General features: G+C 52.2%; 1 protein-coding gene across 6 annotated transcripts in view; it reads left to right on the forward strand.

Moving 5' to 3' along the window:
- Positions 1 to 3266: 3266 nt before the first annotated feature.
- Positions 3267 to 18701, forward strand: part of celf3 (CUGBP, Elav-like family member 3) — a 39821-nt gene continuing 24386 nt past the window's right edge. For 5 of the 6 annotated variants that reach the window (XR_004219470.1, XR_004219469.1, XM_031890454.1 and 2 more), the window contains exons 1-2: positions 3267 to 3807; positions 9264 to 9346. Coding sequence is in view for 4 of the 6 variants with exons in the window: in XM_031890454.1 (XP_031746314.1) it covers positions 3663 to 3807; positions 9264 to 9346 (228 nt within the window). In the remaining 2 variants the exon portion in view is untranslated. 6 annotated transcript variants of the gene reach the window in all.

Here is an 18701-nt window from a genome sequence, read left to right on the forward strand (position 1 = left end):
CTCCCAGAGGGCAAATAAAAATAACACAAAGCCCCCCCCCCCCCCCCCGTATGGGGGAATCATTTTAAGTGATTTATTGTATTTAATCTGCGCACAAGGGAGACCCCCGCACTGGCTCTGCTCATTGTGTGTCTGTGGGGGCCCCTATTCCCATCTCTGTATAATGACTGGGGGGCCCCTATCCCCATCTCTGTATAATGACTGGGGGGCCCCTATTCCCATCTCTGTATAATGACTGGGGGGCCCATATCCCCATCTCTGTATAATGACTGGGGGGCCCATATCCCCATCTCTGTATAATGACTGGGGGGCCCATATCCCCATCTCTGTATAATGACTGGGGGGCCCATATCCCCATCTCTGTATAATGACTGGGGGGCCCTTATCCCCATCTCTGTATAATGACTGGGGGGCCCAAATCCCCATCTCTGTATAATGACTGGGGGCCCATATCCCCATCTCTGTATAATGACTGGGGGGCCCATATCCCCATCTCTGTATAATGACTGGGGGGCCCAAATCCCCATCTCTGTATAATGACTGGGGGGCCCATATCCCCATCTCTGTATAATGACTGGGGGGGCCCTTATCCCCATCTCTGTATAATGACTGGGGGGCCCATATCCCCATCTCTGTATAATGACTGGGGGCCCTTATCCCCATCTCTGTATAATGACTGGGGGGCCCATATCCCCATCTCTGTATAATGACTGGGGGCCCATATCCCCATCTCTGTATAATGACTGGGGGGCCCATATCCCCATCTCTGTATAATGACTGGGGGGCCCATATCCCCATCTCTGTATAATGACTGGGGGGCCCATATCCCCATCTCTGTATAATGACTGGGGGGCCCATATCCCCATCTCTGTATAATGACTGGGGGGCCCATATCCCCATCTCTGTATAATGACTGGGGGGGCCATACATATAGGTGAGTATAATTATTATAGTGAGAGTGACTGGGGGGCATAGATACCAGGGTGTGGGGGTTCGGGGGCCCCTCGGGACCAGCCCTATATAACGTGACCTTTCATTGGGCGCAGGTACCGCAAAGGCAACATCATTATCTCCCTATTATCCGGCAATTTCACACCTGGAAATGTCACTTCCCTCCCCCCCCCAGTCCCGGCAGGCAGGCCCCCTAATCACTTGTCTTTGCCTTCTGAAAGGCCAGAGGTCACAGTGACAAGGGGGGGGGCAGGGGGGCCAAAAAAGGAGACAACGTGTCAATTTATAGATTTGCTTTGACTTTAAAGAAACCGCCTGTGGCCCATCTCTTCCCACCGACTGTCTATATAATGGGGATTCCGACACTGACCCATGGAGCTTACACTCTAGTGGTATAATGGGAGGCCCTGTCCCAAGGAGCTTACACTCTAGTGGTATAATGGGAGACCCTGTCCCAAGGAGCTTACACTCTAGTGGTATAATGGGAGACCCTGCCTCAAGGAGCTTACACTCTAGTGGTATAATGGGAGACCCTGCCTCAAGGAGCTTACACTCTAGTGGTATAATGGGAGACCCTGCCCCAAGGAGCTTACACTCTAGTGGTATAATGGGAGACCCTGCCCCAAGGAGCTTACACTCTAGTGGTATAATGGGAGGCCCTGCCCCAAGGAGCTTACACTCTAGTGGTATAATGGGAGACCCTGCCTCAAGGAGCTTACACTCTAGTGGTATAATGGGAGGCCCTGCCCCAAGGAGCTTACACTCTAGTGATATAATGGGAGACCCTGCCCCAAGGAGCTCACACTCTAGTGGTATAATGGGAGGCCCTGCCCCAAGGAGCTTACACTCTAGTGGTATAATGGGAGGCCCTGCCCCAAGGAGCTTACACTCTAGTAGTATAATGGGAGACCCTGTCCCAAGGAGCTTACACTCTAGTGGTATAATGGGAGGCCCTGTCCCAAGGAGCTTACACTCTAGTGGTATAATGGGAGGCCCTGCCCCAAGGAGCTTACACTCTAGTGGTATAATGGGAGACCCTGCCCCAAGGAGCTTACACTCTAGTGATATAATGGGAGGCCCTGCCCCAAGGAGCTTACACTCTAGTGGTATAATGGGAGGCCCTGCCCCAAGGAGCTTACACTCTAGCGGTATAATGGGAGGCCCTGTCCCAAGGAGCTTACACTCTAGTGGTATAATGGGAGGCCCTGCCCCAAGGAACTTACACTCTAGTGGTATAATGGGAGGCCCTGCCCCAAGGAGCTTACACTCTAGTGGTATAATGGGAGGCCCTGCCCCAAGGAGCTTACACTCTAGTGGTATAATGGGAGGCCCTGCCCCTTACACAGTATAGCAGCTCACCCTACCCGGACAGAGGGAAGCAATGCAATATCACAATGGCTGCTGGGAGTTACTGGTGCCAGGGAATGTGGGCAGAGCGGGCAGAGGGCTCAGCACCAGGGACAGCTCCCATCGCTCAGTAGGAATCCCCTGCTCCAGCTGCACCCCCCCCCCCCCGCCTCCAGCAGTGAAAGGGTTATTAACCCCCCTCCATGCCAAGGCCAGCTGGCTCCAACCACCCCAGTCCAGGGAGCCAATGTAACCTGCCCCCTCCCTGCCATCCTTTGTACTGTAAAGCGCCCCCTCCCTCCTCACACACCTTGTTCCTCCTCCTCCTCCTCCCCCTCCCCCACCCCCAGCTTCAGCACCAAGGAGAGCGGCAGAACAATGGGCCGAGCAGGGACCGTCTGCAAATTCCCAACCCGAGAGGCAGCTGCACAGGCTCCCCCCTCCCTCTGGATCTGCCCCTGCTGGGGGGGGGGGACTGGGGGGGGCAGCAGGTGGGCTGTGTATAGCCTACAGGGCAAACCATAAATACCCAGCCCCCCTTCTGCCCTCTACCCTTACTAAATACCCCCTTGGGGGAAGGGGGGCAAAACCTTGGAACACAAAGCCACCCCCCAAAGTGATCCCCAATTTTCAGCACCTGCTTTACAGATCTTTACTGAATACCAATGGCCAATGAAATGTTGGGGTTCAGTGATACATTGTAACTGTTGGGCACCCCCTGGCATCTCACTATTTGCCCCCAGACCCTTGGCACGCCAGATGGCCCAATGCCCTCTCTAAAGCTTGGCATCACCATGTAAACTGACAGAAACATTCCCAAATCAATCCACTTGCCCTTTTTTTTTTTTACGTTTGTGGGCGTGTCTGGCAGTTTATCCCCGGCCCCTCACTCTGACATCATCCCTTGTCAGGCTGGGGCGGGCACTTGGCAGGGGAGGGGGGGGCAGTTGTTAGGAAAGAAAAGATTTTGAATCAGACCTCAAGATCCACTAAAGGCAGAAGCTGCTGAAGCCGGAGGAGGGGGCAGAACTTGGGATCAATAGCCCCAGAAATAAAAAGAGACAGAGAAGAATTTAAGTCCCCATCTCCAGCCTGGCTGATCGATACCCTAATTAACCACTTTGCGAGCAGTCTCTTTCCTAGAGGGACCTAGCGCCGGGCACCTCTCTCTCTCATGACTGCCTGGCACTAAGCTGATGCCGGCTGGAGACTGACCGGGGGCTACCGGAAGACCCCAAGAGCCACACAGGGCCGGCCAAGCTTGGGCGACATCTCTAGGGACTGAGCACCAAGGAAGACCTACTGTTGGGTGGTGGGAGTCTGTGCCTTCTCTGCTCCCCTTCCCCTGTGCCCACTTCGCCCCAATGAAGGAACCAGATGCTATCAAACTTTTCATTGGACAGATTCCCAGGAACCTCGATGAGAAGGACCTCAAGCCAATCTTTGAGCAGTTTGGGAAAATTTATGAACTTACAGTCATTAAAGACAAATTTACGGGGATGCACAAAGGTAAGGCCAACGGCGAGCAGTAGGGCGCGGAGTAATGGGGTTCTGTGAGATGTTGGGTAGAAACGTTGTCTCCCATTGATGGGCCCGAAAAGGGAGGTGAGAAGGGAGGGAAGGTGGGGAATCCGGCAGGGGAAATGGTCAAGGTGAATGGGATGGAAGGAGGGAATTGTGGGGGGGAGAGGAAGGAAAGAGCGAGACAAAGAGAAGTGTAGGATGGAGAGAAGAACCTTCCCCACCGCAGGAGAAGCCAAGAGAGGTCCCCGGGAGTGAGAAGGGCACAACCAGGGATGGGGAGATGGATGGGGAGGCAGACAAAGAGAATGTAGAAAGTCATTGGATCAGGGAGGGTTTGCACTGCCCAGAGGCACCAGCCTACCGGGGGGCAGGATCTGTGGGGGCTTCTCATCTCAGGGGGTTCTGAGGGCACATACTGGGCATTTTTGTGGCTCAGTACAAGTGAGGTGCTGGGAGATGCACTGGGGGGGTTTGGGGGAGGGTGGTTTGTAAAGATGATGCTGTGACAGATGGCAGGGGAGGGGTGGGGGGGACAAAAAGATCAAGGAACACTTAATGAAGCAACATTGGTTAAGCTCCACTGGGGGAGGGAGGTGCTGGGGGGTAGAATTGGGAGCAGAGAGTGACAGATTGGGCTCAGCCATGTCAGGCGTCACTGGAGAATGTCACAGGCCTAAATTCAGCTCAACCCAAACACTGACCCAATAGAACCCCCCCCATCTCCCAGATCCATGGGGAACCCTTTAGGGTAACCGGCTCAGTAAACTGTAAGCTTTGTGGGTCAGTCCGGCATCGCAAGGTTATATAACCGGAAAGGTCAGGGATTTCTGTCGCTGACCCACGGGGCCTACTAATCCCCAACCCAATTCCTCATCTGTAGGGTCTCTACACATTGTCTAACCCCCCCCCCACAAATAGATTGCAAGCTTCAGGGGACAATAGGCACTTTGGCTAGTGATTCCTCTGGGGGCAACCTGACAGTTATCCCTCTAAGCCAATGTTATTATGGGCTGTGATTCCCTTAATTACACTTCTCTCCACTGTCAGCTCCTGTCAATGTGAAGTCCAGTTATTGCCCCCACATTCTACCCTCTTCTACATGACTTGCCTCTAGTGGCATGGACAGCTAAGCCATTGAATTGTAAGCTTCTTGGGTCAGGAATTGGCATTTCACCACTACGCCAATGGTTCCTATGCCTCTAGGGGCCCTCCAGCGGGGTCCTGTAGGAGTGGCTAGGGAAGGGGGGGGTTACTAGATTCATAGGGGCAAATTCGAGTGAGATTTGGGGTGAGTGCTTATTTGTGCCCTGGGTACCCCTGGAACTATAGCGGGGTGACTGTTACCCCAATGTTTCTATATATCTGTAACCTTGTTATGGGCTAAGGGGGCCCAGCCTGAAGGCCAGTTAGGGGGGGATTTGGGGTGAGTGCTTATTTGTGCCCTGGGTACCCCTGGAACTATAGCGGGGTGACTGTTACCCCAATGTTTCTATATATCTGTAACCTTGTTATGGGCTAAGGGGGCCCAGCCTGAAGGCCAGTTAGGGGGGGATTTGGGGTGAGTGCTTATTTGTGCCCTGGGTACCCCTGGAACTATAGCAGGGTGACTGTTACCCCAATGTTTCTATATATCTGTAACCTTGTTATGGGCTAAGGGGGCCCAGCCTGAAGGCCAGTTAGGGGGGGATTTGGGGTGAGTGCTTATTTGTGCCCTGGGTACCCCTGGAACTATAGCGGGGTGACTGTTACCCCAATGTTTCTATATATCTGTAACCTTGTTATGGGCTAAGGGGGCCCAGCCTGAAGGCCAGTTAGGGGGGGATTTGGGGTGAGTGCTTATTTGTGCCCTGGGTACCCCTGGAACTATAGCGGGGTGACTGTTACCCCAATGTTTCTATATATCTGTAACCTTGTTATGGGCTAAGGGGGCCCAGCCTGAAGGCCAGTTAGGGGGGGATTTGGGGTGAGTGCTTATTTGTGCCCTGGGTACCCCTGGAACTATAGCGGGGTGACTGTTACCCCAATGTTTCTATATATCTGTAACCTTGTTATGGGCTAAGGGGGCCCAGCCTGAAGGCCAGTTAGGGGGGGATTTGGGGTGAGTGCTTATTTGTGCCCTGGGTACCCCTGGAACTATAGCGGGGTGACTGTTACCCCAATGTTTCTATATATCTGTAACCTTGTTATGGGCTAAGGGGGCCCAGCCTGAAGGCCAGTTAGGGGGGATTTGGGGTGAGTGCTTATTTGTGCCCTGGGTACCCCTGGAACTATAGCAGGGTGACTGTTACCCCAATGTTTCTATATATCTGTAACCTTGTTATGGGCTAAGGGGGCCCAGCCTGAAGGCCAGTTAGGGGGGATTTGGGGTGAGTGCTTATTTGTGCCCTGGGTACCCCTGGAACTATAACGGGGTGACTGTTACCTCAATGTTTCTATATATCTGTAACCTTGTTATGGGCTAAGGGGGCCCAGCCTGAAGGCCAGTTAGGGGGGGATTTGGGGTGAGTGCTTATTTGTGCCCTGGGTACCCCTGGAACTATAGCGGGTGACTGTTACCCCAATGTTTCTATATATCTGTAACCTTGTTATGGGCTAAGGGGGCCCAGCCTGAAGGCCAGTTAGGGGGGATTTGGGGGTGAGCACTTATTTGCCCCCCCTGGATACAACTGATAGATGATATATCTGTAACTTTGCTCCCAACCAACAGGAGCTCTGACCAAATGTTGGACCCCAAGTGGAATAAATCACCATAAGATCTTTGTGAATACATCTCTATACCCCTAGACTGTAAGCTCTTTGGGAAAGGCTATAACATTATAACACTGGACTGTTAGATCCTTGGACAGGATCTCCCATTATATTGCTAGATTGTAAGCTCCTTCGACAGGCTTCCCATTATACCAATAGAGTGTAAGCTTCTTGTGACTAATAGAAGTACCACATTGCACATGTGGAGTTAGTGGCAAACAATCTGCAAGTGTATTTGCCTCCTATTTTACTCATAGATTGCAAGCTCCAAGGGCCAATACCATTATATAAATTTTCTTTGAAACACTGGATTGATACCGGGGGGGGGGGGGGGGGGGTGAAGCTTTATGATCAGAATGTTGATAATATATGGCCCCCCCATTACAGGGCTAAGTGTAAGCTCCTTGGGAAAGCACCACCTTCTTATCAACCAGACTGGAAGCTGATGGGGCTCTTGGTTCCTTGGCCAGTTCCTTTCCCAGTGTCTGAGAACGCGCGGAGCCTTCATCAGTTTGCAATCATTCCCACCCTTGGGAGCACCGTCGTCAGATTGATATTTGTAATTACTGTTCTAGTAGTCCGTTAACCCCTCGCGTGCAAGAGCAGGAGAAATCCCTAGGTGGTTGAGGGTTGAAGGAACCCAACTCCCAAACGCTGGCCTAGAGCCCACCCCACCTTCATTAAACCCTCTCACTTTGATGTCCTCCTACATGTTTGGAGATGTTTTCAGCCAATAAATTGAAAATGAGTCCAACCAACAACAGGGGGATCCTCAGGAAACCCCCTTTATGAAAAGCGATTCTGACCCGTCTTGACACAGAGACTGGGTGTAGAGATACAATAAGGGGTTAAGTGGTCTCGTTGGGTAGGAGGCCATGACATGATCTTTAATTAATCCCAGCGATGGGGGGGGAAAGGCCCTGACAGGCTGACATGTTGCTGAATGGCTGAGGGTCACCTCTCTCTAAGGTTCATGGTCCTATCGACAGCAGAACATGACACGGAACATCGACAGCTGGGCCTTTTAACCCCTTCTGGCAGGGAGCCCCCACCTGGTTGAACGAAGCTCTCCCATCAGCGCCAATGAACGAGAACCTTCTGTGGCTTCTCATCATGAGATTTCGCATGGTGCTCCCTGACCTGCCAAGTCTCAGCTCTTGGGAGCTCTAAACATATCAGCCAAAGGCCTGATGGGATATTGCCTGGAACCTTGGAGGGGGCAGGGAAGGGAGTGAGATGAAGGCCGCTAATTAAAAAAAAAAAATTCAATTTCCTGAAACTCCTTGATTTGAAACTGTAAATTTGGGGCGGGTTTATCCCACAGGGACCATGTTCAAGCAAGAGATTTATATCTAATCACAATGTTGTCCACACCGAGTCCCTTCAGCTTGATAGGCCCAGGGCTGGGGTTAGAGAAGAAAAGAGAGCCCCCCCCCACCACCAAAAATATAGGGAATGAAGGCACAAATGCCATTGCGTTACCATGGCGTCCAACCATCCTTCATAGACAAGAAGACCATTCCATGTTTCTACAGGAGAACGTTCAGCGTAGCCTTCACCAATGTTCTTTTTTTTCTCAGTGACTGCTGTAGATATTATGTGTAAAGCCATCTAGATTGCAAGTTCTTCAGGGCAGTGGAGACACCTGTAGGATTCTGGGACTGAGTCTTCAGACAATAAGTTATAAATAATAATAGGATATTCTTCCATCTTTCATGCTATCGTAATGTGTCAGGGATCCATTTTAGTGGGACTATTTTTATTGGTTAGCCCTGGTCAGCTGCCCTCCGGCTCTAGGTCACAGTTCAAGGTTGAAGATTAGTTACATTATGTGGTTATTGGAGATAGAGATCCAGCAGAAATGGCAACTGCAACAATCTGGAACAACCGTAACCATAGAGACCATCCTAGATGGTCATATCTCCATCTTGTCCTCTCTCCATCTTGTTCTACTTTCTCCATCTTGCCCTACTGTCTCCATCTTGTCCTACTCTCTCCATCTTGTTCTACTTTCTCCATCTTGCCCTACTGTCTCCATCTTGCCCTACTCTCTCCATCTTGCCCTACTCTCTCCATCTTGCCCTACTCTCTCCATCTTGCCCTACTGTCCCCATCTTGTCCTACTGTCTCCATCTTGCTCTACTGTCTCCATCTTGCCCTACTGTCTCCATCTTGCCCTACTGTCCCCATCTTGCCCTACTGTCTCCATCTTGCCCTACTGTCTCCATCTTGCCCTACTGTCTCCATCTTGCCCTACTGTCTCCATCTTGCCCTACTGTCTCCATCTTGCCCTACTGTCTCCATCTTGCCCTAGTGTCTCCATCTTGCCCTACTCTCTCCATCTTGCCCTACTCTCTCCATCTTGCCCTACTCTCTCCATCTTGCCCTACTGTCTCCATCTTGTCCTACTGTCTCCATCTTGCCCTACTGTCTCCATCTTGTCCTACTGTCCACTTATGTGTGCGGTCATACATATCCATGAGACTATGGCTGAACTAAGGATATAATCTTCTTTTCATATGTTTGTACTCTTGTTTTGAAGTAAAGGGGCCTTGACCAGAGGTTGGTCCTTGAGAAAAGGCCTAAAGTCCTCTGCACCAATAACAGTTCAGACCTTGTTGCTCCTCAGCTCCTCATGGCCTGCCCTAAACCCTCTATGGAAATTACATTATCGCTGTCTTTTTCTCTTTCAGGATGTGCGTTCCTAACATATTGTGCCCGAGAGTCTGCACTAAAGGCACAGAGTGCCCTACATGAACAGAAGACCCTGCCTGGGGTAAGTACCTGGATTCCTACCTCGCCCAGATAATAATTAGTTGTAAACACTTTGAAAACCCTTCCTAGATTGTAAGCTCTTATGGATAGGGTAAGGGGCGAAGGAGATTGACTCCAGCAGGGGTTGTACACAACTGCCACACAACTGAACACAACTGCCAGCGTATGGCCCTCCTCTTCTGGTTCTCTAGCCCTGTGAGCTTTCCAGGTTAGGATGCAGTTAACCTGTTGCCCCAGAGGAGCATGGGTATAAATAGGCGGCTATTATTATCCGCTGGCAGTGGAAGTGTGAGTAGCGTGGGAGTGCGGATCCCCCGTGACATGGGGCCAGCTGTTCCATGAGCTCATATAGATACAGTGAGGAGGGGGGGCTAAACAGAAGCACACAGCACATCCCAGGTTTGTGTCCCTCCATCTTGCCTTCCCCAGCAACTCCCTGACTCTTGGGCGGATGGAGAGGGGCACGGAGGGAAGCGCGCCCAGCCCTGAGCTTCATTGATCTTAATTAAGTGAAGGGAACAAACGGCTGATCAATATGTGAAGTTGGCTTTTTCTTCTCTTTGCTCTTGGGCCAGTTTGGGCGGGTTCATGTCGCGGGATCTGCAGGCCTTCAGGGTTTGCTGAGTGTGAGGGGCTCAATGAATGGAGCTGATGGGCATTAAGTGGCAGATGCTCTGCGGGTCTTCTCCATGGGACAGAAATAATGATGGGGTTTTCTCATAAGTGAGATGCTCTGCAGGACTTCACTCAGCAGTAAGGATAATGGGAAGAGTGAGATGCTCTGCAGGACTTCACTCAGCAGTAAGGATAATGGGAAGAGTGAGATGCTCTGCAGGACTTCACTCAGCAGTAAGGATAATGGGAAGAGTGAGATACTCTGCAGGACTTCACTCAGTAGTAAGGATAATGGGAAGAGTGAGATGCTCTGCAGGACTTCGCTTAGCCGTAAGGATAATGGGGAGAGTGAGATGCTCTGCAGGTTTCCACTTGTGAGCATGACTAATGTTGAGTCTATTAATGTGCAACCCTCTGCAGGTCTCCATGTAGGAGTAGATATAGGGAAGAATGGGGTTTTAATCTTATAGGGCGAGCCTTGGGAAACATGGGTTCCCGTGTAGGTGGTTTTGATCAGGGATTGGATGGGGTGTGTGGAATCTCTGTATATGGTGATGGGGGGATGAGAAGAAGGAGATAGTGGGGATATGAGGGGATGAGGGGAAGGAGATAGTGGGGATATGAGGGAATGAGGAGAAGGAGATAGTGGGGATATGAGGGGATGGGGAGAAGGAGATAGTGGGGATATGAGGGAATGAGGAGAAGGAGATAGTGGGGATATGAGGGGATGGGGAGAAGGAGATAGTGGGGATATGAGGGAATGAGGAGAAGGAGATAGTGGGGGATATGAGGGGATGAGGGGAAGGAGATAGTGGGGATATGAGGGGATGGGGAGAAGGAGATAGTGGGGATATGAGGGGATGGGGAGAAGGAGATAGTGTGGATATGAGGGGATGAGGGGAAGGAGATAGTGGGGATATGAGGGGATGAGGGGAAGGAGATAGTGGGGATATGAGGGGATGAGGGGAAGGAGATAGTGGGGATATGAGGGGATGGGGAGAAGGAGATAGTGTGGATATGAGGGGATGGGGAGAAGGAGATAGTGGGGATATGAGGGGATGGGGAGAAGGAGATAGTGGGGATATGAGGGGATGAGGGGAAGGAGATAGTGGGGATATGAGGGGATGAGGAGAAGGAGATAGTGGGGATATGAGGGGATGGGGTGAAGGAGATAGTGGGGATATGAGGGGATGGGAGAAGGGATAGTGGGATATGAGGGGATGGGTGAAGGAGATAGTGGGGATATGAGGGGATGGGGAGAAGGAGATAGTGGGGATATGAGGGGATGGGGAGAAGGAGATAGTGGGGATATGAGGGGATGGGGAGAAGGAGATAGTGGGGATATGAGGGGATGGGGAGAAGGAGATAGTGGGGATATGAGGGGATGGGGAGAAGGAGATAGTGGGGATATGAGGGGATGGGGAGAAGGAGATAGTGTGGATATGAGGGGATGAGGGGAAGGAGATAGTGGGGATATGAGGGGATGGGGAGAAGGAGATAGTGGGGATATGAGGGGATGGGGAGAAGGAGATAGTGGGGGATATGAGGGGATGGGGAGAAGGAGATAGTGGGGATATGAGGGGATGGGGAGAAGGAGATAGTGGGGATATGAGGGGATGGGGAGAAGGAGATAGTGGGGATATGAGGGAGGGGATGGGGAGAAGGGGATAGTGGGGATATGAGGGGATGGGGAGAAGGAGATAGTGGGGATATGAGGGGATGAGGGGAAGGAGATAGTGGGGATATGAGGGGATGAGGGGAAGGAGATAGTGGGGATATGAGGGGATGAGGGGAAGGAGATAGTGGGGATATGAGGGGATGAGGGGAAGGAGATAGTGGGGATATGAGGGGATGGGGAGAAGGAGATAGTGGGGATATGAGGGGATGAGGGGAAGGAGATAGTGGGGATATGAGGGGATGGGGAGAAGGAGATAGTGGGGATATGAGGGGATGGGGACAAGGAGATAGTGTGGATATGAGGGGATGAGGGGAAGGAGATAGTGGGGATATGAGGGGATGGGGAGAAGGAGATAGTGGGGATATGAGGGGATGGGGAGAAGGAGATAGTGGGGATATGAGGGGATGGGGAGAAGGAGATAGTGGGGATATGAGGGGATGGGAGAGGAGATAGTGGGGATATGAGGGGATGGGGAGAAGGAGATAGTGGGGATATGAGGGGATGAGGGGAAGGAGATAGTGGGGATATGAGAGGATGAGGGGAAGGAGATAGTGGGGATATGAGGGGATGGGGAGAAGGAGATAGTGGGGATATGAGGGGATGAGGGGAAGGAGATAGTGGGGATATGAGGGGATGAGGAGAAGGAGATAGTGGGGATATGAGGGGATGGGGAGAAGGAGATAGTGGGGATATGAGGGGATGGGGAAAAAGGAGATAGTGGGGATATGAGGGGATGAGGGGAAGGAGATAGTGGGGATATGAGGGGATGAGGGGAAGGAGATAGTGGGGATATGAGGGGATGGGAAAAAGGAGATAGTGGGGATATGAGGGGGGGGGCAGGTTGCATGTTGGTTGCCCATTGCCCTTATTTTGCACATCTCAGTGCTTGGCCATCACTCATTAGGAAGCCATTTCATTAGGAGGCTGTAGAGTTGAGGGCGTTGGGTTGAGGGGTTGGGGGAGGCTTTGGGGGGCTGGGGGAGGCTTTGGGGGGCTGGGGGAGGCAGAGGAGCATTGGGCGGGGGGGTTGTCCCTCTTGTTGTGCAACATTGACTCTCCGGCTACTTTTGCTAATTGCAATAAAAAGCTTATCTGTCCCTCAGCCGTTAATCCTCTCAGGGAGGGGGGCCTAAAGCGAGCACTCTCTCCCGGCCACGTTACGTGCTGTCACATAGCTCTGCTGGCTTTGTCCCTGCCACATACATCTCTATTACCCCAATGCAATACAGAAGGCCCCCCCCCCCCGGCCCCCCGTGGCCCTATTCAGCCACTCCCACACAAACAGAGGGGCACAAAGCAAAGGGTTGGCTGTGGGTGGTTCTTCTTTTACCTTTTTTCCTTTCAATTTACAACAATGAACTAAGCGGAACCCCTGGAGCAATTGATTCTGAAAGAAAGGTGGGGGGGGGGGCAAGTACAGAACCCAATTGTTATTGTTTATACTGGGGGGGGGGGGGTCACAGAATGCTAAGGAAGCAAAACAGATGGGGCAGGGGGGCATTTACTTCAACACACCTTTATATTGTACACAGGGGCAATTGGCCCTTCGTTTAGCTGCACTTTGCATGGCTGGGCAGAAGGGAGTGCGGCCTGCAGCAGGCATCTCAATTAATGACTAATTAGCCCTGCTGGATGTTGATGTAATTAATATGTGTCTGGCTTTAACGGGATGAGGGGTAACATTACACTGGGAGCTGGAGAGCAACAAGAGCAGCAGCTGTAGGTCCCGGGGAGGAGCTTACACTCTCGGTGCTTAGAGCCCTATAGGTGGGGCATGTGTGGGTGTCAGGGCTGGCACTGGGGCAGGAAACAGGGGCAATTGTCTGGGGCACAACCATGAGGGGGTGCAACCAGCAGGGGGGTAGGAAGGGAGTGAGAAACTGTCGGTGGGGGAGGGAGATGTTGCCAATGCCGAGGGGCGGGGTGGCAGTGGCCTTGGGCTTCTCCTACAAGTTGGGCTGAAGGCAAAAGTCAGAAACATCTTAACTGGGACCAAGTACTTACATCAGACAGTACCTGAACTGCAACTCACACTCACAGTAATGGAAGGACTGCAGGTCAGGAATCCTGAGTGTTACAGCTGCCATCTTGCTCTTTTGGCACCATCCAACTGTCTCCATCTTGCCCTACAGCCTCCATCTTCTCCTTCTGTCTCCATCTTGCCCTACTGTCTCCATCTTGCCCTACTGTCTCCATCCTGCCCTACTGTCTCCATCTTGCCCTACTGTCTCCATCTTGCCCTACTGTCTCCATCTTGCCCTACAGCCTCCATCTTCTCCTTCTGTCTCCATCTTGCCCTACAGCCTCCATCTTCTGCTTCTGTCTCCATCTTGCCCTACTGTCTCCATCTTGTCCTACTGTCCCCATCTTGCCCTACTGTCCCCATCTTGCCCTACTGTCCCCATCTTGCCCTACTGTCTCCATCTTGCCCTACTGTCCCCATCTTGCCCTACTGTCCCCATCTTGCCCTACTGTCCCCATCTTGCCCTACTGTCTCCATCTTGCCCTACTGTCTCCATCTTGCCCTACTGTCTCCTTCTTGCCCTACTGTCCCCATCTTGCCCTACTGTCTCCATCTTGCCCTACTGTCCCCATCTTGCCCTACTGTCCCCATCTTGCCCTACTGTCCCCATCTTGCCCTACTGTCTCCATCTTGCCCTACAGTCTCCATCTTCTCCTTCTGTCTCCATCTTCTCCTTCTGTCTCCATCTTGCCCTACTGTCTCCATCTTCTCCTTCTGTCTCCATCTTGCCCTACTGTCTCCATCTTCTCCTTCTGTCTCCATCTTGCCCTACTGTCTCCATCTTGCCCTACTGTCTCCATCTTGCCCTACTGTCTCCATCTTGCCCTACTGTCTCCATCTTGCACTGTGAGCTTTGGGCCTTGGCACGGGTTGGGGTGTAGTTATCAGTAGTTATGGTGACAACCCCGGCGGTTCCGTAGCCAATAGAAATCAAGCAGTGTTACTTGGCTGTGTATTTGCCACGTTCCCCACCCCTGTAGAATATACACTGATACACAGATATAGATGTGTGGGGTGTAGGAGAGAGGGTGCCATGGGTGCCCCCCAGGGTGGCACAGGGAGGAGATTGATAGACTGATGTGACCCCCTTAATTTAGGAGACTATTTAATCATTCCCTTCAGTAAGAAGGGAAACTGGGAAATGTTATCCAATAAGATTCATTACTTTCCCTTTAAAAAAGGAAACTTTTTGTGCTACAGTGCCCCCCCCCCCCAGCACCTGCTCATCAGGAACCAATCAATGGGCTCTCCCACATGAATATTTAACTAACGAGCTGCTGCCCCGGGGCGCCCCCACCCAACCTCCCACCAGGTGAACCCAGTGACCTATATGCTGGGATTTCCAATCCCCCAAGAACTACAACTCCCAGCATGCACTGACAGCAAGCCAAGGGTGCACATCTCTTCCCTTATGTCTCTGAACTACAACTCCCAGCATGCACTGACAGCAAGCCGAGGGTGCACATCTCTTCCCTTATGTCTCTGAACTACAACTCCCAGCATGCACTGACAGCAAGCCGAGGGTGCACATCTCTTCCCTTATGTCTCTGAACTACAACTCCCAGCATGCACTGACAGCAAGCCGAGGGTGCACATCTCTTCCCTTATGTCTCTGAACTACAACTCCCAGCATGCACTGACAGCAAGCCGAGGGTGCACATCTCTTCCCTTATGTCTCTGAACTACAACTCCCAGCATGCACTGACAGCTAGCCAAGGGTGCACATCTCTTCCCTTATGTCTCTGAACTACAACTCCCAGCATGCACTGACAGCAAGCCGAGGGTGCACATCTCTTCCCTTATGTCTCTGAACTACAACTCCCAGCATGCACTGACAGCAAAGCCGAGGGTGCGCATCTCTTCCCTTATGTCTCTGAACTACAACTCCCAGCATGCACTGACAGCTAGCCGAGGGTGCGCATCTCTTCCCTTATGTCTCTGAACTACAACTCCCAGCATGCACTGACAGCTAGCCGAGGGTGCGCATCTCTTCCCTTATGTCTCTGAACTACAACTCCCAGCATGCACTGACAGCTAGCCGAGGGTGCGCATCTCTTCCCTTATGTCTCTGAACTACAACTCCCAGCATGCACTGACAGCTAGCCGAGGGTGCGCATCTCTTCCCTTATGTCTCTGAACTACAACTCCCAGCATGCACTGACAGCAAGCCGAGGGTGCGCATCTCTTCCCTTATGTCTCTGAACTACAACTCCCAGCATGCACTGACAGCTAGCCAAGGGTGCACATCTCTTCCCTTATGTCTCTGAACTACAACTCCCAGCATGCACTGACAGCAAGCCGAGGGTGCGCATCTCTTCCTTATGTCTCTGAACTACAACTCCCAGCATGCACTGACAGCAAGCCGAGGGTGCGCATCTCTTCCTTATGTCTCTGAACTACAACTCCCAGCATGCACTGACAGCAAGCCGAGGGTGCGCATCTCTTCCTTATGTCTCTGAACTACAACTCCCAGCATGCACTGACAGCAAGCCAAGGGTGCGCATCTCTTCCTTATGTCTCTGAACTACAACTCCCAGCATGCACTGACAGCAAGCCGAGGGTGCGCATCTCTTCCTTATGTCTCTGAACTACAACTCCCAGCATGCACTGACAGCAAGCCGAGGGTGTGCATTCCTTCCCGTATGTCTCTGAACTACAACTCCCAGCATGCACTGACAGCAAGCCAAGGGTGTGCATTCCTTCCCGTATGTCTCTGAACTACAACTCCCAGCATGCACTGACAGCAAGCCGAGGGTGTGCATTCCTTCCCGTATGTCTCTGAACTACAACTCCCAGCATGCACTGACAGCAAGCCGAGGGTGCGCATCTCTTCCTTATGTCTCTGAACTACAACTCCCAGCATGCACTGACAGCAAGCCGAGGGTGCGCATCTCTTCCCTTATGTCTCTGAACTACAACTCCCAGAATGCACTGACAGCAAGCCGAGGGTGTGCATTCCTTCCCGTATGTCTCTGAACTACAACTCCCAGCATGCACTGACAGCAAGCCGAGGGTGTGCATTCCTTCCCGTATGTCTCTGAACTACAACTCCCAGCATGCACTGACAGCTAGCCGAGGGTGTGCGTTCCTTCCCGTATGTCTCTGAACTACAACTCCCAAATTCACTGTTGGACTTCCCAGGTCTTGTTATAGAAGACCCTTCACTTTCTGTCTTTAAACTACAACTCCCAGGATCCCCTGAGAGCAAAGTACAGACCTTCCATAGATAGATAGATCCTGGATATCAGGGTGCAGTAGAGGGGGGCCCCATGCTGAGGATTCTGGGTATCCCAACCAAATCCACACCAAGCCCAGTCCCACATTTCCCTACATTCCTTGGGCCTCTCTTCGCCATATCATGTCTCAGCCCCTGATCCACTAATCCAGGCAGCCATATTGCATGCTGGGAGGTGGAGAGATTACGATTTGATTGGATAATCCTGGGATTAGTAGGGGCGGCCGTGGGATTTTGGCCGGCAGATTAATGGGGGAATCAGCACACAGCTGGCTTCTGATCTTCAGGTCGTGCCACGTCCCCACCCAACAGGGGCCCCCAATTTCATCTTATCCCAGACCCCCCCCCCCCCTGTACATTTAATATCACCCCCAGGGATCACACCAGCGGGTCTCTCAGTCCAGTTTGGGGGGTGCTCATGGGGGTGACGTGGCCAAACATGGTCAAAAAGTAACATATCTGGGTTGTACTTCCCCTTTAAAACTGTATAATCTAATTAGATGCAGCTCCATAGAGTGGAACCTAAATACCCGTACGGGGTTAAACCATCTGACATTATGGGTGCAAAGTGGTGCATCCTGGGTAAATGGGCCCATGGTGAATCCTGGGTAAATGGGCCAAGTGGTGCACCTTGGGTAAATGGGCCCATGGTGAATCCTGGGTAAATGGGCCAAGTGGTGCATATTGGGTAAATGGGCCAAGTGGTGCATCTTGGGTAAATGGGCCAAGTGGTGCATCTTGGGTAAATGGGCCAAGTGGTGCATCTTGGGTAAATGGGCCAAGTGGTGCATCCTGGGTAAATGGGCCCATGGTGAATCCTGGGTAAATGGGCCAAGTGGTGCACCTTGGGTAAATGGGCCCATGGTGAATCCTGGGTAAATGGGCCAAGTGGTGCATATTGGGTAAATGGGCCAAGTGGTGCATCTTGGGTAAATGGGCCAAGTGGTGCATCCTGGGTAAATGGGCAGAATGGTGCATCTTGGATGATGGACTAAGTGGTGCATCTTGGGTAAATGGGCCAAAGGTGCATCCTGGGTAAATGGGCAGAATGGTGCATCTTGGATGATGGACTAAGTGGTGCATCTTGGGGCATGTGTATGGGGCTATTGGAGGAGAGCAGTGGGAGGGATGGGGGTATTGGAGGAGAGCAGTGGGAGGGATGGGGCTATTGGAGGAGAGCAGTGGGAGGGATGGGGCTATTGGAGGAGAGCAGTGGGAGGGATGGGGTATTGGAGGAGAGCAGTGGGAGGGATGGGGCTATTGGAGGAGAGCAGTGGGAGGGATGGGGGTATTGGAGGAGAGCAGTGGGAGGGATGGGGCTATTGGAGGAGAGCAGTGGGAGGGATGGGGCTATTGGAGGAGAGCAGTGGGAGGGATGGGGGTATTGGAGGAGAGCAGTGGGAGGGATGGGGCTATTGGAGGAGAGCAGTGGGAGGGATGGGGCTATTGGAGGAGAGCAGTGGGAGGGATGGGGGTACCTGGGAGGGGCAGGAGCAGGACAGGACCCTGCTTGGCTATAGAAAGCTGTGGGCAATAAGGCACAGCAGTGCATGATGGGACAGAACTGGGCCGGTTCCAGAGCTGCCGGTGCCGGTAGAACTCTCCTGTACATGTTGGACTCACAGAAGGACGAGGTCCTACAGCACAAACACCGTTACCATGGCAACCTCCCAATTTAGCAGAACATTGTGTGCTGAGTAGGATTTGTCACGGGAATGTGACACGCTTGTCCCTCCATCCTCAGTGGCAGCAAAGGGTTAATTGTGTCAACTGGGGATCCCCTACATTATGTCTTTCTGCCCCCC

The sequence above is a fragment of the Xenopus tropicalis genome, chromosome 8 (genome assembly GCF_000004195.4).
Source record: "Xenopus tropicalis strain Nigerian chromosome 8, UCB_Xtro_10.0, whole genome shotgun sequence".
Lineage (NCBI taxonomy): Eukaryota > Metazoa > Chordata > Amphibia > Anura > Pipidae > Xenopus > Xenopus tropicalis.